Genomic DNA, 18,159 nt, shown 5'->3' with positions numbered 1-18,159 from the left:
GGATCAGAAAGTCCGTTGGGGAGTCGGACGCCTCAACGAATCGGAAGCGGCCTTTGAAGTCACGTGGAGCAGGTTTGAATGTAGCCCCGCCCCCTGTTTCCGCTAGCGGTAGAAAACAAACAACCGACTGCGAGATACCGGAGCGGAGCCTGGTGGGTGTTCACCGATACCGGAGCGGAGCCTGGTGTCTGTTCACCAATACCGGAGCGGAGCCTGGTGTCTGTTCACCGATACCGGAGCGGAGCCTGGTGTCTGTTCACCGATTCGGTTAACTCTGCGGGACTGTGATACCAAACTGCTACCGGGATCACTTCATGTCCTGGTGACGTGGGGAGGTGACTGCAGTCGGAATGTTATAATTCTTCATCCTCTCTGCTACCTGAGCTTCTCCAGCGCCTCGCTTCTGAGTTTTTGTTTTATTTTCAGGGTTTGTTTGTTTGTTTTCAGATCTCCGGTGTCCGCGGACCTTTGTTTTGTTTCAGCGGATAAAGGGAGGTGTGAGGGCTGACCTCTCCATCTGTTTGGGAGAGGGTGGGGGTGGAAGGTCAGCTTTCAGCCCTTCCTGACACACGCTTGTCTCATTTGGAGAATGGTCCAGCAGCCCAGAGGATCTACCCTCTCTCCTCCTCCCCCTCCCAACTGTCCGAGGAGATCCCCTCGCCCTACCCTCCATTTCCTCTTCTTCCTGTCCGAGGGATGAAAGATATTTAATTCTAATGGACTCTGAAATGGATGATGAAGTCCAGTGTATGATCTGACGGACTCTTTTGAATTGGGTGAGGGGGGTCCTGATGATGCATCAAGAATTGGATAAGTGCAGTGACTATTCTGAATGCACTATCCTCCCCTTCCTACCTTTTTTCCTCTGCATGTGTGGAGGGTGATGCCACAGATGGGGTGCTAAGTGTCCTGAGTGCAGGGACGTCAGTGATGCATGCTCCTCCTCAGTTGGTCAAAGGTTGTCATAGCCCACTGCAAGTAATTATGAACTTTGTTATCTACGCCTGCCATGCTCAAGAGGAAATCCCAATAAATGGAAAATGGTCCACGTTTTACCAGGCTCTTGCCACTGACCTTGTTCTGTAGCTGGGTAGTGAGCCATTGTAAATCTACCTGAAGATAGGTATATAGCCCACGTATCTCCTGGAAGGCTGTCAACAGAAACACACTGAATTCGTAGCTCTGCTTATCCTTTTCCAGAGCAACATCCATATTGTAGGCTTGAAATAGAAGTGCCCTTCTCCCTATCATCCTGAAAAATGAACAAAATCTGTAAGATGTTGCACATCAGAAATATAGCTGCATGTGCTCAAATCAGAACCTGCAGATGGGGAGGGGTGAACTTTGATTTAATACTATTGTTGATTATTTAATTCAATGTTTTACTCTAACTGCTGTGCCTCAGTTTCTTCAATATTTCCTGTTTACCTTAGATTTTTGGTATGTCCAATATTTCCTGTGATTGAAAATGGGCATTCTAGGACATTTGTGTTCATAACCTTTCCACTTCATAATCTTTCCACTGCAGCTGTTTCTGGTATTTCCTGTTATATGTTTTGACATATGCTGTATTTTCCTTTTTATTGTGGTTTTTAATGGACTATCTACAAACTTTCTAGAATATGATAGACCACTATCATGGCACCATACTATTATCCAAGAGATATAATGAAGTTCCTCTGAATTCTTGGCATTTATTATTGGTGAAGCCTGTGAATGGTGACTGCAAACTTGAGAGTAGTAATTCCTGTCCTACGCTGCATCTGCCCAAATGTTTCTTTTTGAACTATGTTGCTAAGAGAAACTGCATGTTGCACTGGCACTGACACTGACAGTGTTGGCATACATTGTGATGTGTAAAAAGATTATCTAAGCCTGCTGTGTTTTTTATTGACCCAAGTTATCTTGTGCATTGAAAATGTCTACTATTCTAAACATTTTGGGGCTTAAACTTGTATTAAACATATTTTGAAACTTCTGTCCTTTCATGCATCAATCATACACCTGTTCTTGAAGTGGTAATGAGAACTTAGGATTTTCAAAAATAATCCTTTTATTAATCTGCTATGATACATGTTTTCCTGCTAGATGGACTGAAATTGAGGCGATTCAAATCCGGATAGCCTAAAACTCTACCTATGGTAATGCTGTCATCTATCCCAGCTAGCTGAATAGGAAATCCAACAGAAGGATGTCCATGATAAGCTTCAATTCTGGACTGGTCTTGTTCACACTTTTCATTGTCTACGTCAATCAATTGAAATGGAGTGAGACCATGCTGGAGAGCAAAATATAAGTGTGACTAAACCCATGTCAAGTGAAAGAAGTTGATATATCAAGTGGAAAAGTAGACATTATTAAGGAGTAGGAGTGTCCACCATAAAGTTTATCAATCATTCTGAAGCATTAGATCAGCGTCTTGGAAAAATTTGACAAGCAGGCACGTTGAATTCCTGAAAAGGATGAAAATAGCTTCCTATCCTGTCCAACCCAATATGAAAGTGGAGTCACCCTGCAAAGGCTGCCGGCAAGGAGTTCATTGCATGGTTTGTTCACTGTATCGAATCAAGGCAAGATGTTGTCTTCTGTATAGTAAGGATGTGCCAGCAATGACAGATGATTGACTGACTGCAAAATGATCTCATCCACATCCTGAATACATGAAAAGACCTTTTTGTGTAGATGGAACTGAATTATTTTATCGCATTTTACCAAATCACTGTCTAGATATTTCATCTTTAAACATTTAATGTTGAAAAGTGAAGCTAGAAACCTACCTCATTGTGAACTGTGCTAACATGGATGGCACCAAAAAGCTGCTGCTGCTTTGATGTCTAAGAAACCCCATTGCTTTGTGAATGTCAGCTTATTATTGTATAGTACAAGTGTAACCAAACTACCTGAATGATCCTCAGCCTTTTTGAAGCATGGATCAGAAAGTTTAAAAATGTATAAACTAACAAAAAGGAAAATTACCTTTTACCTTTTACAGACAACTGCCTCATGCACTGTGACATCACTGGCCTCGAATCAAGCTGATGTTTTTGCCATCCAATAAGAAACAATAGATTGGGGATGGTTCGATTCCTAATGGTCAACTAGTGATGGCAACTGATCTTGCTTCTTGATTGATAGCCTCTGGAATGTTTGCACTCCTGTTGAACACTACCTTCATGGAAAGCATGGAGGATGATAACAAAAAGCAACATCACCAACTGCTGCAACCAAGCTGAGATCAAACAGGCTATAACTTTTCAAGATGCCAAGGAATGCAGGAGCGAGGGTGGGGCCAACCAAATTGTTAGTGAGGCTTTTTTTTTTGCTCACCTATAGGAGGATGGCATGAAAATTCCAGCAGACACCGAATGGATGATGCTATATGTTGTGCAATGACCTTGCAAACAAGGTAGCTATAGATGTATACTTCAACTGAGGCAGATGACCCTAAAGGTCTGATGAATGCTCACCCATCTGTCTCCCTACCTGAAGCTGCAATGGCTGCAGAAATACACTGGAGGATGAAAACACTGAAGACATGTTTAACTTCATTAATAACATGGTGGACTGCATCATGCTTGGCTAGAGAAAGCATATTACTCAGTTAAAATTGCTGGGTTTTTCCAGAGGTAACACTCATTGTCTTTTTTTTTTTAATGATACAAAGTCAGACCATTGCAAGGTGTGGATAAATTTGAAGAATAATGACATTTCTCACCTGTGTACTGCATTGCTGTTTTCCTTTTTGTTCTGACAGAGCATATTTGTGGGCTAATCTGATTACATGGGGCTTCCTCAGTAATCTCAAAGTTCCACTTAGCATAAATTTATGGATGGGTCCCCTGAAACTTTATCATTAATAAACCTGAAAATATGGTTTGAATGTGAATGTGAAATTGCCATTCTTCTACTGTGAACTTAGTTCTGACATTAGATCTGACCTTAGAGGCAAAATTGCTAGTTGAATAACTGTTTTGAATTTGCAATGGCTTGATTAGTTGGGGAGAGTAAGGCACCAAATAGAATAGAAAAATCTTTCCTGTATCTACATGGTGTCTTTATGGTTAACATTTACCAAATTTTATTTTCAGATTTTTTTTTAGGAAAATAAATCTTAAAAATTTTAGTGACTGGATGAATGGTTCAGATGTTTATTTTTTCATAAATTTTGGTTTAATTTGCATTGAGATGGTCTAACAGATTTTGTTTCTGTCTTTTTATCAGGGGGAAAAAAAAACCATTGAATTTACTGGAAACTTACAATTTGACGACAATGAATTTGGCAGCTGATGATGGTAATTGGAGCATTTGATGCATTTTTACTATCCATAATGGATCACAGCAATTATGGTTACACAATTCTCTTCCATTCTGAGCGGAGTCTCCAAATTCATTACTATCGACAACACAAAACACTTCTCTACCACCATAATACCAACTCCAGTCATGTCTCAGCCCATCTGACAGTGAAACATTCACCTGTATTTTTCTCATTTTAATATTTCAACAAATCCAGTATTCTTTTTTTATTTTGTAGTATATTTAAAGTTCAGCTCATAGAATAATTTAACTTCTGTTCTTAACTTCTAATTTCTCTTTAAATGGAGAATGTATTTACTAAAAGGATGAAACCACAGAATTAAGTTTTAAAACAATCAATTTTATTATGTAAGCATCAAGTAAAGCAAACTACAAAATAACAGTTTTAGATAATTTGTACTTTGCATTGAAAAGCCCAATGAAAGATAAATGCAAATGCTACTTAAATCCTTCACTGAACTTGCCTTTTTTTTTTCTTGTGTGGGATGAGTCGAGACGGAATAAGAAAGAAAATCTTTGGGTGTTTGTCAGATATTAAAGCTTATCCACTTTCTTTGGACTAACTCCAAACATTTTCATGACTGTCTTGTAAGGTTTAGGACTTGGCAACTCTAGCCTGAGCTTTCTTGTAATTTTTGCACAATGGTTTAACCGAAAACTACAAACTCCTGTTTATAACAGCTTTTATTTTTAGTCAATGGATATTCCATATCTTGGAAAATTCTTTTTCTACGCTTACAAACTTGCTGCTTGTTTGTACAACAATTGTTACAGTAGCTTCTTCCTTTAGATCTGGGCTTAGCCAATCCACCAACCTGTCTACTCTCTGTAAGCTCTCATGAATATTCTCCATAGTGAGCATGAACCTTAGTATTTTCTTTGCTTAAGGTGAAGGCCTAGTTAATTTATTTCTTTTGCTGCCTTGCCTGTGAATTGCAAGCTATACAAGGTCATGGCTGAACTGTCCTGTGTGCTTTTATAGGCAAGCAGACATCAACAAATTTGAACAATATAACTACCTTTAAACCCCACTGTCCATCTCTGCAACGTGGTATACTTAACAAACTATGGTCTTTTCACCACTCTGCCATCCTTTTCACATTACCATTGGCAGCAGTACAAAACCTGCTTTCTGATGCACCTTCCTGAGGAGTTCTGCCTCCCCACTTCCCTTTCAGTCCCTTTTAAACACCGTTGTTTTGTGTCCTTGTTGCTTTTTTTTGTCATGCAGCTTTTAGAAAAACTTTTTTTTAGGTGTTTTTGTGTATTGAAAGATGCATTGTGAATTATGGGTATTATGTATAACTTGAGGGTAAAGCAACATGAAGGCAATGGGTTGGTGTAATCTTTTCCATTTGTTATTTGAAGGTTTGTTATGCTCATGATGCAGATCAATTATGGAATTACCCTATTATGTCTGTTTCTAATTTCATTAATTTTGGCTCTTTGCTGATATGTAATTGGTTCCATTTATGTTCTTTGGGTCTTTTACCTTCTATTCCGTTACTCAGTCATGCAGCATAGCAATTGAAGTGTAGAGTTCTTGTAATTTTCAAGGTACGTAAGCAAGTTTGATCCTGATCCTCTGTGAATTCTGAATAATTGCTAGATAGGGTATCCATTGCAATGTTTTTGAGAGTATTTTCACCATGTCAATTGCCATGATCCAAGAATAGGACCTTTTCATGAGAATAGGTAATGATTACAAATCTTGCCAACAATATCCATTTCTCTCGTATCCCTCCTCTTTGCCCCCCCCCCCCCTCCCTTTTTATCGTGGTTAGCTAACTGACTATCTTGTTACTGCATTCACTTTTATTTGGAGCCTTGCTATGTACTATTAGCATGCACTGATTGCCCCCTGTGGAAGAACAGCAACTGCACTTTGCATTTTAAATCTGGTTTTGCAAGCTGCCTCTTGACATCCTTTTTTATTTGTAAAACTTTTTAAATTTAGCATTTAAATTATGACTAATTTTTGTACAGTAATTTGAAGCACAAATAATATTTTCTTTTCCTGCCAGATTCTAACTTCATAACTGAAGAAACATTGGATTTTGCAATTGGTTTCCCATCTGAAAGGTAAAAGCTAACTGATTTGTTATATTGTGTATTGTAATAGTGCTTATCACTTTGGAAATGCAGTTTTTGCCACTTTACCGGTGAAGCAAGTTCTGGGACCATGTTTTAGTTATCAGCATTTAAAACAGTAGGTACCATTTTTTAATAAAAGTTTGTAATTGCACATCTTGTGTACAACTTACACTTTTTCTCTAAGTGCCATACATTTGTCCTATTGTATTTAGTGCAACTAAGCAGTGCAGTGAAACGTCTGTTTATGCTTTGTGTCCTCCTATTGTTCATTTCATAAATAATTGACTATTAATAATGTTTGGGGTATCTTTTGTTCTTATATACTTTTTTAATCTTTCTGACACTGCACGACTTATATCATTGTAGTTCAACTTAGTTTATTTTTGTTTCATATTTCTAGTATTTGGTTTTTGTTTTGTCTATTCAAACTTCCTTTTAAAATGTATTAGAAGTTATGGAGTCATACAGCACAGAAACAGACTCTTCAGTTCAATTCATCTATGCCAAAGTTTCCCAAACTAAACTAGTTCCACTTGCCTGCATTTGGCCAATACCCGTCTAAACTTTTGCTGTTTGTGTACCTATCCAAATAATTCTTAAATGTTGTAACTGCTTCTGCCACTCCGCCTGGCAGATCATTCAACATTTGAACCACCCTCTGTATGCAAATGTTGACTCTTGGGTCCCTTTTAAATCTATCTTCACCCATCTTAAAAATATGCCCCCTCATTTTGAATTTCCCTACCCTAAGGAAAATACCTTTTTTGCTATTCACCTTATCTATGCACCTCATGATTTTGTAAACCTGTATAAGTATAGGGTATTTTCTAATAGTGTTGGGAGATTTCAGTTATTGATCAAGTAAATTGCATATAGCGAAATGGTTCACTCTCTAGCTCCATTCATATTTTACTACTCTTACAGCCAAGAATCATTGCTTGAAAATGACCCTGAAGAAGTTTTAATTGCTCCAGTCAAGCACTCTGAGAGGTGTGTTGCTATGGGAATTGATGTGAACTATAATAATGGAAATCAGCAGAAAACAAATGAAGCTGTGCTGAAGTGGAGTCCGCTAAGTGCAGAAAAACTGGTAGAAATAGTAAAGGAAGCGAATCGTCTGGCAAATCAATTTGAAAAATGTGCTTTGAAGGAAAAGGAAAATGCAAAAATTCAGGGAAGAGAGGACAGAAGTTGCAATGATCGATCAAAATTGGAAAAAGAATCCAAAGCCAAAATCAGACTTTTGCAAGATGACAGAACATGTAAAAAAAGTCCTCGAAGTCCAAGGAGAGATACATTTTTTGTGTTGGATAGTCCAAATAAAGCTCTTCTTCCTTCTGTGAATCTTCAGGTTATAAATGAAAACAGCCCAATCACTAACACCGGACATGCACATTCCATTGAACATGAAATCAGCAACAGCAGAATAGGTTTGACCAGTGAATCTGAACGAATAACCACCACCAAACCAATGCAAACAAAGGAAGGTAACCTATCAACAGAAATCAAGCAAGCTGCTGTTAAGAAGGTGCTATATTTCACTTAGTTTTGAGCATATTAGATATACAGAAATATAATTTATGTATTTAAAGAGAGTAGAATTGCTAAAATAATTGCTACTATCACCATTTCTGTCACCAAAATCATGCTGTGCTTTCCAGTAGGAAAATAGTTTTGCTTTAGTTCAATTTTCAAGCTAACAGCTAAACGTTTGCACTAATACCACAAATTACCATTTGCTGCTGTTTTATTACTCCATTTAACAACTATTAATTCACTGATGGGAAAACTAAGCAAATGTTTTTCCTCTCTATTCGAACACGCACTAAAATAATTTTTCCTCCTCTTGTAGCAGTCAATGCTTTCCAAACCATCTGGTTTGAAACTTCCATCTGGTTTTAACAGGAAAGGAAATATGCATTCACTATCTCCATCTAAACCCTATCAATATTCAAAAAAGGATTCATTGCACGCACCCTTGTCTTCTACAGGCAGTCTAAAGCAAACCAAAGGTAAGTGTTCTCAAGGATGTTTTAGTCATTTACATTCTGGATGACTAAAGAAATTGAGGGTATGGTTCAGAAAAAGAAGGAAGCTTATGTCGGGTATGGATAAGATAGATCGAGTGAATCCTTAGAGTATAAAGACAGTAGGAGTATACTTAAGAGAGAAATCAGGAGGGCGAAAACAGGACATGAGATAACTGGCAAATACAGTTAAGGAGAATCGAAAGGATTTTTACAAATACATTAAGGATAAAATGGGTAACTAGGGAGAGAATAGGTCCACGCAAAGATCAGCAAGGCGGTCTTTGTGTGGAGCCGCAGGAGATGGGGCAGATACTAAACTAGTATCTTGCATCAGTATTTAATGTGGAAAAGGACATGGAAGATATAGAATGTAGGGAAATAGATGGTGACATCTTGAAAAATGTCCATATTACAGAGGAGGAAATGTTGGATGTCTTGAAACACAAATGGATAAATCCCCAGCACCTGATCAGGTGTACCCTAGAACTCTGTGGGAAGCTAGGGAAACGAATGCTGGACCTCTTACTGAGATATTTAGATCATCGATAGTCACAGCTGAGGTGCCGGATGACTGGAGATTGGCTAACGTGGTGCCACTGTTTAAGAAGGGTGGTAAGGACAAGCCAGGGAACTATAGATCAGTGAGTCTGACATCACTGGTGGGCAAGTTGTTGGAGGGAATCCTGAGAGACAGGATGTACATGTATTTGGAAAGGTAAGGACTGATTAGAGATCATCAGTATGACTTTTGTGCGTGGGAAATCATGTCTCTCAAACTTGATTGAGTTTTTTGAAGAAGTAACATGGCGGATTGATTCAGCAGGGTTCAACCAGGTTCCCCATGGGAGACTGGTTAGCAAGGTTAGATCTCATGGAAAACAGGGGGAACTCGCCATTTTAGATATAGAACTGGCTCCAAGGTAGAAGACAGAGGGTGGTGGTGGAGGGTTGTTTTTCAGACTGGAGGCCTGTGTCCACAAGGATTGGTGCTACTTTTCTTCATTTTATATAAGTGATTTGGATGTGAGTATAAGAGGTATAGTTAGTAAGTTTGCTGATGACCCCAAAATTGGAGGTGTAGTGGACAGTGAAGGAGGTTACCTTAGATTACAAAGGGATCTGGATCAGATGGGCCAGTGGGCTGAGAAGTGGCAGATGGAGTTTAATCTAGATAAATGTGAGGTGCTGCATTTTGGGAAAGCAAATCTTTAGTAGGACTTGTATACTTGATGGTAAAGTCCTAGAGAGCGTTGCTGAACAAAGAGACCTTGAAAGTGGAGTCGCAGGTAGATAGGATAGTGAAGAAGGCGTTTGCTATACTTTCCTTTATTAGTCAGAGTATTGACTACAGAAAATAGGAGGTCATGTTATGGCTGTGCAGGATATTAGTTAGGCCACTTTTGGAATATTGTGTGCAATTCAGGTCTCCTTCCTATTGGAAAGATGTTGTGAAACTTGAAAGGGTTCAGAAAAGATTTACAAAGACTTTGCCAGGGTTAGTGGATTTGAGATATAGGGAAAGGTGAATAGGCTTGGGCTGTTTTCCCTGGAGTGTCAGCAGTTGAGGGGCGACCTCCAAGGTTTATGAAATCATGAGGGGCATGGATAGGATAAATAGACAAAATCTTTTCCCTGGGCGGAGAAGTCCAGAACTAGAGGGCATAGGTTTAGGGTGAGAGGGGACAGATATAAAAGAGATCTAAGAGGCAACTTTTTCACTGAGGGTGGTTCGTGTATGGAATGAGTTGCCAGAGGAAGTGGTGGAGGCTGGTACAATTGCAACATTTTAATAGGCATTTGGATAGGTATATGAATAGGAAGGGTTTGGAGCGGTATGGATTGGGTGCTGGGACTAGATTGGGTTGGGATATCTGGTTGGCATGGACGGGTTGGACCGAAGGGTCTGTTTCCATGCTGTACATCTCAATGACTCTATGATCTCATGCAGAGAAAACATGATTAAATCTATGTTACTCAACTAAAATAATTGATATTCACAGCAACATAGTTTTAAGCAGACCCAGAAAATGGTTGACAGTATTTAGTCATTCTGGTTTAATTCATTTTGTCACTGATTGCATAAATCAGTTCCTTTTGTCGATTGTTGTCTTGATTTTTACAGTAACTTGTCTGTTGTGTGGTAGCAGAAGGTTTTAAAATTGAATTAAATTGTAAATGCTTGCTGACTGACATACACCCAGACAAATGTTGGAGGGAAGAAAATTTTTTTTTTACTGTCTTAATAGGTGCATCATTAAACAATCCAGAGAATCGTTCTGGAAAGAGTACTGTCTTGCATAACAAACAAAGTAGAGAGAAAGCCTCAATGATATCAGAAGCCAATATGCATTGTTCATCAATCTCTTTTAAACTCTCTGCTGACACCAACATGAAGCTACTCCCAAGTGCTAACAAAGCTTCGAACAAGGAGATCAATGAAATACAGCCACCAAGCAAAATCCCTCCTGTAAACCGATTGAGACCCGGATCTGTCCCATCTATTCGCACTGGTAATAAAAATGAAAGAGCCAGTTCAGCTGTACTTAAAGGGAAAGTATCAGAAAGACAGTACAAAACCACAGGTAAAAGGGTTTTTTGTGAGAAATATCTAGTTTTCCCCCAAAAACAATCGATTGTAAAATTGAAAGAGGCATACCTATCTAGTGACTTGCGGCAGAAGAATTTCTTCCTCCGCTATAATATATATTCCCAATGTCTGGATTAACTTTCCAGTGCAAATGATGTATTAAAATTTAATGCTTAAATATTCAATGGAACAATAAACATAGTGCTTCCTTTGAGAAGGGAGGAGAAAATACTATTGTTTCTTTCCTTAACTACGATTCTGCTGTATTTGAGGCTGCAGTCATTTTATTCCATCTTATGGTAGATTACTTTCCTGTTTCTTTCAGTTACTTCAACTAAGCATCTGAGTTCCACTACATATACTTCAGCAAGCCAAATTAGGTCTCAGCCGAAGAAAACAACTTCAAGTAATGTTGTAAAAAGGTAATGTTTCATCAATAGGTTTAAAGTTATTGAGCGTTTTATGGAACTTTGTGAAAGAAACAACTCATTACTTGAATCACTTTGGAATCTCTCTTCTGTTTGCACACAAGCCAATTCAATTAATAATGAGTTTGGTTGAATGTTGCTAAAAAAGGCACATGCTTTCAAACCTTTGTCATGCACTCATTAAGACAGAACTTCAAAAATACCAAACCTCAATTTAAACAGTCTGAGAACTGGTGCTGAAGTGAACTCTGCTGTGAAGAATACATCCAGGAACATTTAACCCCCAAACTTGGTTTAAATTCCAACCAGGCAAGGCAACTCTAGTCAAGGCTCTGTGATGAATGTGGCAGGGACTGTCATTCCCAGAGTATTTTATTTAGTGAAAGAAAGAGATAGAATTTAGTGAGCAATTCTGTTTCCCAAAGATGTAGCCCTGCTCAATGTGTAGCTTCCACAGTGTGTAAGCATGAGACTCCATGTGAGCCCAAATATCTTAAATTGGGGATTATTTTGATCTGAGCACACTCAGGATTTTTTAGTAAGTGGTGATCAGTCATGGAATTATAACTAATGTTGGGCACCATGTTCTGAGCTTTGCAAACATGGGCTGGTTGATACAATCAGACTGCCTGTTGTGAACCACTAAAGACTCACACTGCTGAACTGTTTTAAGGCAGTTGTATGGATTTTCCAGTCAACCTGTCCTAAGACATTATTACACACCTCTGGAGCAGGTGGGACTTGAACCTGGATTTCCTGTCCCAGAGGTAGGGACACTACCACTACACCAAAAGAGGCTCAGACATTTAGGCAATTGTAACACTCAACATAATGGTTTCCAATCCACACTCAGTCAATTAATGAGTTCTCTACTGCTGCAAGTCTATCTTGTGTTGTACTCCTGCATGCAGTCATTTTTCTCCCCCCAGTGGATTTCATGTTAACTGCATAATTCTTTTGGTATAGTCTAATTGCACAGAAGCAAATTGTTCTCATGTAAGGCAAATGTGGTTACAAAGGGGGTAATGCCCTTTTGAAGTACTGTAGACAACAATTTTATATTTAAATGACTGGACTAGATTTCTGGGGATTACCTTTTCAAAAATAAAGGAAAGGGTGTAACTTTGGCTCTAGTTTTTATTAAGGCACACAAAGCTTTAGGAAGCAAGGTTAGTTTCAAGCAGTGAACTATTGGTATGCTTTCCTCACAACTGCACAAACAGGAACGATGTTGATTATGTTTTTTAAATAGAAGCAAATGTATATATTTGTGAAAGTACTTAAAAGTATATTCCAAACTCCTTCACTTGCTAATTTTTGATTTGTAAATACCATTTTCAATATAGAAAACAAAAAAGGTTCAAATATAATTTGAGTATGAACAATCTGTGTGAAGCATGTACCAGTACATTTATTAAGGTATTAGTAGAGGTATGCACTTTACCCTGCAGCCTGAAGCTTATTAAAAGGAGCAAGTTGAATTAAAAATACAGTAATAATTCTTGGTAGACCAGTACTTGCTATGGGTGATATTGTTATGCGAGACTACAACAAAATTCAAATTGAGTTCCAAGTTATTCCAATTTTAACCTGGCTGTTAGTGCTGTTCACTAATCTTTTGAACATTTGGTACTTATTTTCTGGTTTAATAAATTTAGATTTAGCATTACAGACTTGTGTTACTCATTTGGTTTGAATAGGACCCAGTATATACAGGTTAGTTTATTTTCAGAAAGAGGTAGTTCTGGGCATGTGAATAATTATAAGTCTTTTACAACAAGTTAATCCAACTTCAGTTTTAACATTTGATTCAGATGAGAACTAGTATTTCATTTTAAATTAGGCCGCAGCTAACAAAAACCTCATTTCCACCTCCACTACCATGCCTGCTACCACATCTATGAGCTGAAGTAGGTGTGGCGGCAGGCATGGTTTTGGAGGTGGAAATGGGTATTTTAGTGAAGCTACCGACATATGATTAATGATGGTGAAACAGTTTGAATAATAATAATCTCACAGTGGTTAGTGAGAAAGATGGAGATGGTGACTAGCAAATGGGTTTGTGGTCTTCAACTTTTCATTGAGTGAAAGGAAATTTCTGCTTAGTGTTTGTTGTTGGACAATCAGCATGACAAATGAGACAATGGGAGACAATAAGTAATGGGAAGGTAGAGTTAAATATTATTCGATACGTGGAAACTGCTAATGTTTTTCTTGATGCCGAGGGACAACATTTAGGAGAAATAGGAGGCCAGCAATCTCTTTAGGGACCAGAGAGAATGATGCAGGAGTGGAAACAGAAGCCAGTGTAGGTGATTCTTTGGCTACAGCTGAACAGATTTAAGAATGGATTTGAGTATTAGATTCAGATGTACACCACAGAAACAGACCCTTCAGTCCAACTTGTCCATGCTGACCAGATATCTGAAACTAATCTTGTCCCACTTGCTGGCACCTGGCCCATAACCTCTTACTCCTTCCTATTCATATACCCATCCAGATACAATTTCATCATTTAAAACGCATCAGCCTCCACCACTTCCTCTGGCAGCTCATTCCATACACGCACAATCCTCTGTGTGGAAAAAGTTGCTCCTTGGGTCCCTTTTATATCTTTTCCGCTCTCACTGTAAGCCTAATGCCCTATAGCTCTGGACTCTCCCATCCCAGGGAAAAGATTCTCTATTTATACTACCCATGCCCCTCATTTTATAAACCTCTATAAGGCCACCCCTCAGCCTCTGACGCTGCAGGGAAAATAGCCCCGGCCGGTTCAACTTCTCCCTATAACTCAAATTCTCCAAGCCTGGCAACACCCTTGTCAATCTTTTCTGAACTCTTTCAAGTTTCACAACATCCTTCTGAGAGGAAGGAGACCAGAATTGTATGCAATATTCCAAAAGTGGCCTAACCAACATCCTGTACAGCAGCAACATGACCTCTCGACTCCTATGCTCAATGCTCTGACCAATAAAGGAAAACATTTCAAATGCTTCCTTCACTATCCTATCTACCTGCGACTCCACTTTCAAGGAGCTATGAACCTGCACTCCAAGGTCTCTTTGTTCAGCAACACTCCCTAGTACCTTTCCATTAAGTGTATAAGTCCTGCTAAGATTTGCTTTCCCAAAATGCAGCACCTCACACTTATCTAAATTCCCATCTGCCACTCCTCTGCCTATGGCCCATTTGATCAAGATCCCATTGTAATCTGAAGTAACCACCTTCCTTGTCCACTACACCTCCAATTTTGGTGTCATCTGTAAACTTACTATACCTCTTATGTTCACATCCAAATCATTTATATAAAATGATGAAAAGTAGTGGACCCAGCACTGATCCTTGTAGCACTCCACTGGTCATAGGCTTCAAGTTGAACAACTAATGGTTGCCTTGTCAAAGGGCCACAAACTGATAGGAAGGGGAGGGCTAGTATACTTTTGTTACAAAAGCATAACTCAAGTTTTCAACTTTGTTTTTTAACTTGCAGCTTCTCTGAAAATTAGGCATAGTTTTTGTTTTTTAGGTTCATTTCCATTTAGAACTAGCACGTGTGTTCAACTGCTTTGTCATCCCATCTTGCTGGACTAAATCTACAGCTTGCATTCTGATTTTTCTAAGTTTGAAGTACAGATTTTACTGGACTTCTTCACAGTACATGATTTGATGCTAATTTTACTGTAAGTTTCATTGTGTTTTCAATGTTTATGCCTTGTTTGTGTACACTATGCTCAATCTTGTTTTCATGTAAAATTACCCTTCCCTCAAATTTGTTACTTATGTAATTCTACATAATTTTTAGAATTTTTTTTCATGTCTGGATGGAGGGTCTCAACTTTGATACCATACTGGTACAATTTGGATATTAGCTTTACCCCAATTAGTTAGTTATACTCCATAATACACTTGAGCGCCTAGTCTAAGCTGATTTACACAGTACTGCATCAATTTGAAATAACTGTGATAAAGCTTGAAAAGATGGAATTCAATAAAATAATTCAGGTGACATTCTAAACAATATGAATGCAGAGTGTTTATCTGAAAAAGGTTGAGACTTCAAGATAACTGCTATGTCTTAATCATTTGATTTTTTGTTTACATAATGCAACATCAACCTAAGTATGTTAGAATGGCAATTTGGAACTGGGTGTAATATTCTTTGCAAAAAAATAGGTAGTTTACATTAGGAACCACCACCTTTTTGTGCAGAAAATATGTTGCAGTCCTGTTCTCTCATTTTGTGTAACAAAATATAATTTTGTTTAAAATATAATCGCTTTCATTGTATGTAATTTCCAAATTAAGTCGTCTTTCTTTTTCAGATGATTTCTTTATGGCATTCAATGAATACAATGTGAAGATGAGTTTTTTTGCATTTTTAACAAACCTGTGTACTGAGAATTTGTTAAAACTTTTTACTGTGGAATGTTGTGGCCTTTCTCTGAAGGGAAGAGACTTGGATGTGGAAAGGACTGAACCTGTCTGTATAAATAAATGCAATTTCAATGGTTTTTGGATTAAGTTTCAAAGCTTTTTCTCTTGTGCTTTACTTATAAGTTACTTCTAAAACAACGCTATGTAACACTTAAAAAAAAAAAAAGTGGCATGGATTTTTGTTTAGCTCATTTTACAAGCCACAAACTATGAATTGTAAAAATGTATCTCAAAGCTCAACTTTATAGCTTTTACCTTGGCTACATAATCACTGCCACAAGGTTAAACGTGAAACATTCAAAAACTCTAGTAAATATATTTGTAACATCTAAGATTATGGTGCATGGGTTTTCTACTCGTCTTTTTTTTTTATTTCACTTAAGGAATTTCAAGAGATTACAACTGATCTTTGAAGAAATAGTTTTGCAAAAGTCTATTAAATGCACTTTTTGTAACATGCCATTCACTAATATTGCCAGGTACAGTAAAATGGGTGAATTAGGGTGGAAAGTTCACAAATATAACTATTTCAGGAAAGAAAGGAAAACTGGGAACACGGTACAACAACAGTTGTTGGGAAATGGGAGAGTCTTATTAAGTATTAACTTTCATTAGAACATGTTAACATGCTTGAAAGAGAAATCCTTTTTACAAATCCATTAATGTTTTGAAGAAATGACTAATTGGATGGATGATGTGGAACCTTCTATGTAGTATACTTTGATTTCTAAAAAGGTTTTAATAAACTGTCACAGGAAAGGTTAATGGCAAGGTAAGGGCTCACAGAACTGTGGTAACCATGATGTGGAGATGCCAGTGTGGGACTGGGCTCAAAAATCACATGACACCAGGTTATCGTCCAACAGGTTTAAGATATTAAGATGGATAGAGGATTCTCTAATGGATCAAAATGGCATTTTTGTATGTAGGCTGTGACTTGAAGTGCCACAAGTATTGGTCTTGGATGTAGGCTTGCTCGGTGAGCTGGAAGGTTCATTTCCAGAAGTTTCGTCATCCTACTAGGTAACATCTTCAGTGGGCCTCTGGGCGAAGTACTGTTGATGATTCCTACTTTCCACTTATATGTTTTGAGTTCTTTGGGTTGGTGATGTCATTCCCTGTTCTTTTTCTCAGGGGGTGGTAAATCGGGTCCAAGTCGGTGTTTGATAGAAGCATTGCATTCCAACTGGAACTCTATCAACAAACACATTGACTTGGACCCAATTTACCACCGCCTGAGAAAAAGAACAGGAAATGACACCAACCCAAAGAATCCATTTATATGTTTTGGGTTGGTGTCATTTCCTGTTCTTTTTCTCAGGGGGTGGTAAATTGGGTCCAAGTCAATGTGTTTGTTGATAGAAGCATTGCATTCCAACTGGAACTCTATCAAACACCGACTTGGACCCGATTTACCACCCCCTGAGAAAAAGAACAGGGAATGACATCACCAACCCAAAGAACTCAAACATATAAGTGGAAAGTAGGAATCATCAACAATGCTTCACCCAGAGGCCCACTGAAGATGTTACCTAGTAGGGTGATGGAATGTCTGGAAACGAACCTTCCAGCTCACTGAGCAAACCTACATCCCGAAACTTCCAACCTGAGCTACAAATCTTCTCAACTTGCTAACAAGTATTGGTATTGAGATCTCCACTATTTACTAGGGAGGATACAGACTGAGTTATAGACAAGTTAATTGAGTGGACAGCAAGCTGGCAGATGAAATCTAATGTGGGATGTGTGGAGTTACTGACATACTGTGCAAGAATAGCCAAGGGAAGATAACTTCTGGAAGGTGTGAAAATTATAAATGCTGGTGTTCAAAGATACCTCTGTGCTTGTACAGGGAAATAGGAGAACAAGTGGCCATTATTGCAAGAGAATTGGAAGTACAGAAGTATGGGTCTTCCCATTAGTGTGTTGGGCTTCTGTGCAGTGTTGTGCTCTCTCTCTCTCTAAGTGAGGATATTCATAAATCCTGTAAAAGAGAAGCTGGTACAGCAAAGCTTCACTAAATTGGTACTGGCATGATGAGCCCTATTTTCTTTGGGATTCAGAAAAAAGTGTTGATTTTGGATTTGATAAGCTTGCTGCAGAGAGATTACTTCCACTGGTCAGCGAATCTGAAACATGGCAGAGTTTCAGGAGAGGGGGTAGATTATTTTGGACTGAGATGAGGAAAAAAAACTAAACTTTTGAGATGTGAATCTTTGTAATTCTCGAACACCAGGGAATTGTGGATTTCCATTGCAGAATACTTTAA

At 38.4% G+C, this 18,159-nt stretch overlaps 1 protein-coding gene across 10 annotated transcripts; it reads left to right on the top strand.

Moving 5' to 3' along the window:
* The first annotated feature begins 73 nt into the window (after positions 1 to 73).
* On the top strand, positions 74 to 16,222 carry LOC122563192 (proline/serine-rich coiled-coil protein 1-like). 10 transcript variants are annotated; one of them, XM_043716722.1, is made up of 9 exons: positions 228 to 427; positions 2,993 to 3,300; positions 4,222 to 4,292; positions 6,342 to 6,399; positions 7,336 to 7,939; positions 8,264 to 8,423; positions 10,688 to 11,023; positions 11,354 to 11,450; positions 14,983 to 16,222. In XM_043716722.1, exons 2-9 carry the CDS (start codon positions 3,260 to 3,262, stop codon positions 14,996 to 14,998), a joined length of 1,383 nt encoding a protein of 460 aa, XP_043572657.1. In that variant the 5' UTR covers positions 228 to 427; positions 2,993 to 3,259; the 3' UTR covers positions 14,999 to 16,222. The 10 variants fall into 10 exon arrangements, with proteins under 10 accessions (XP_043572664.1, XP_043572665.1, XP_043572662.1 ...); XM_043716723.1 differs by having other exon boundaries at positions 2,993 to 3,406; positions 8,267 to 8,423; XM_043716725.1 differs by having other exon boundaries at positions 2,993 to 3,406; positions 15,779 to 16,222.
* Positions 16,223 to 18,159: the final 1,937 nt, after the last annotated feature.

This window comes from Chiloscyllium plagiosum, chromosome 26, assembly GCF_004010195.1.
Source record: "Chiloscyllium plagiosum isolate BGI_BamShark_2017 chromosome 26, ASM401019v2, whole genome shotgun sequence".
NCBI lineage: Eukaryota > Metazoa > Chordata > Chondrichthyes > Orectolobiformes > Hemiscylliidae > Chiloscyllium > Chiloscyllium plagiosum.
Note: the sequence above shows the minus strand (reverse complement) of the source record. Positions and strands in the feature narration are given on the sequence as shown.

Bases quoted from the DNA above. Each gene is read 5' to 3' on its own strand.
- LOC122563192 (XM_043716722.1), top strand. From the start codon at position 3,260: ATGCCAAGGAATGCAGGAGCGAGGGTGGGGCCAACCAAATT. The intron at 7,940-8,263 runs GTGCTATATTTC...CTCCTCTTGTAG, and splicing joins AGCAAGCTGCTGTTAAGAAG to CAGTCAATGCTTTCCAAACC. The intron at 8,424-10,687 runs GTAAGTGTTCTC...CTGTCTTAATAG, and splicing joins CAGTCTAAAGCAAACCAAAG to GTGCATCATTAAACAATCCA.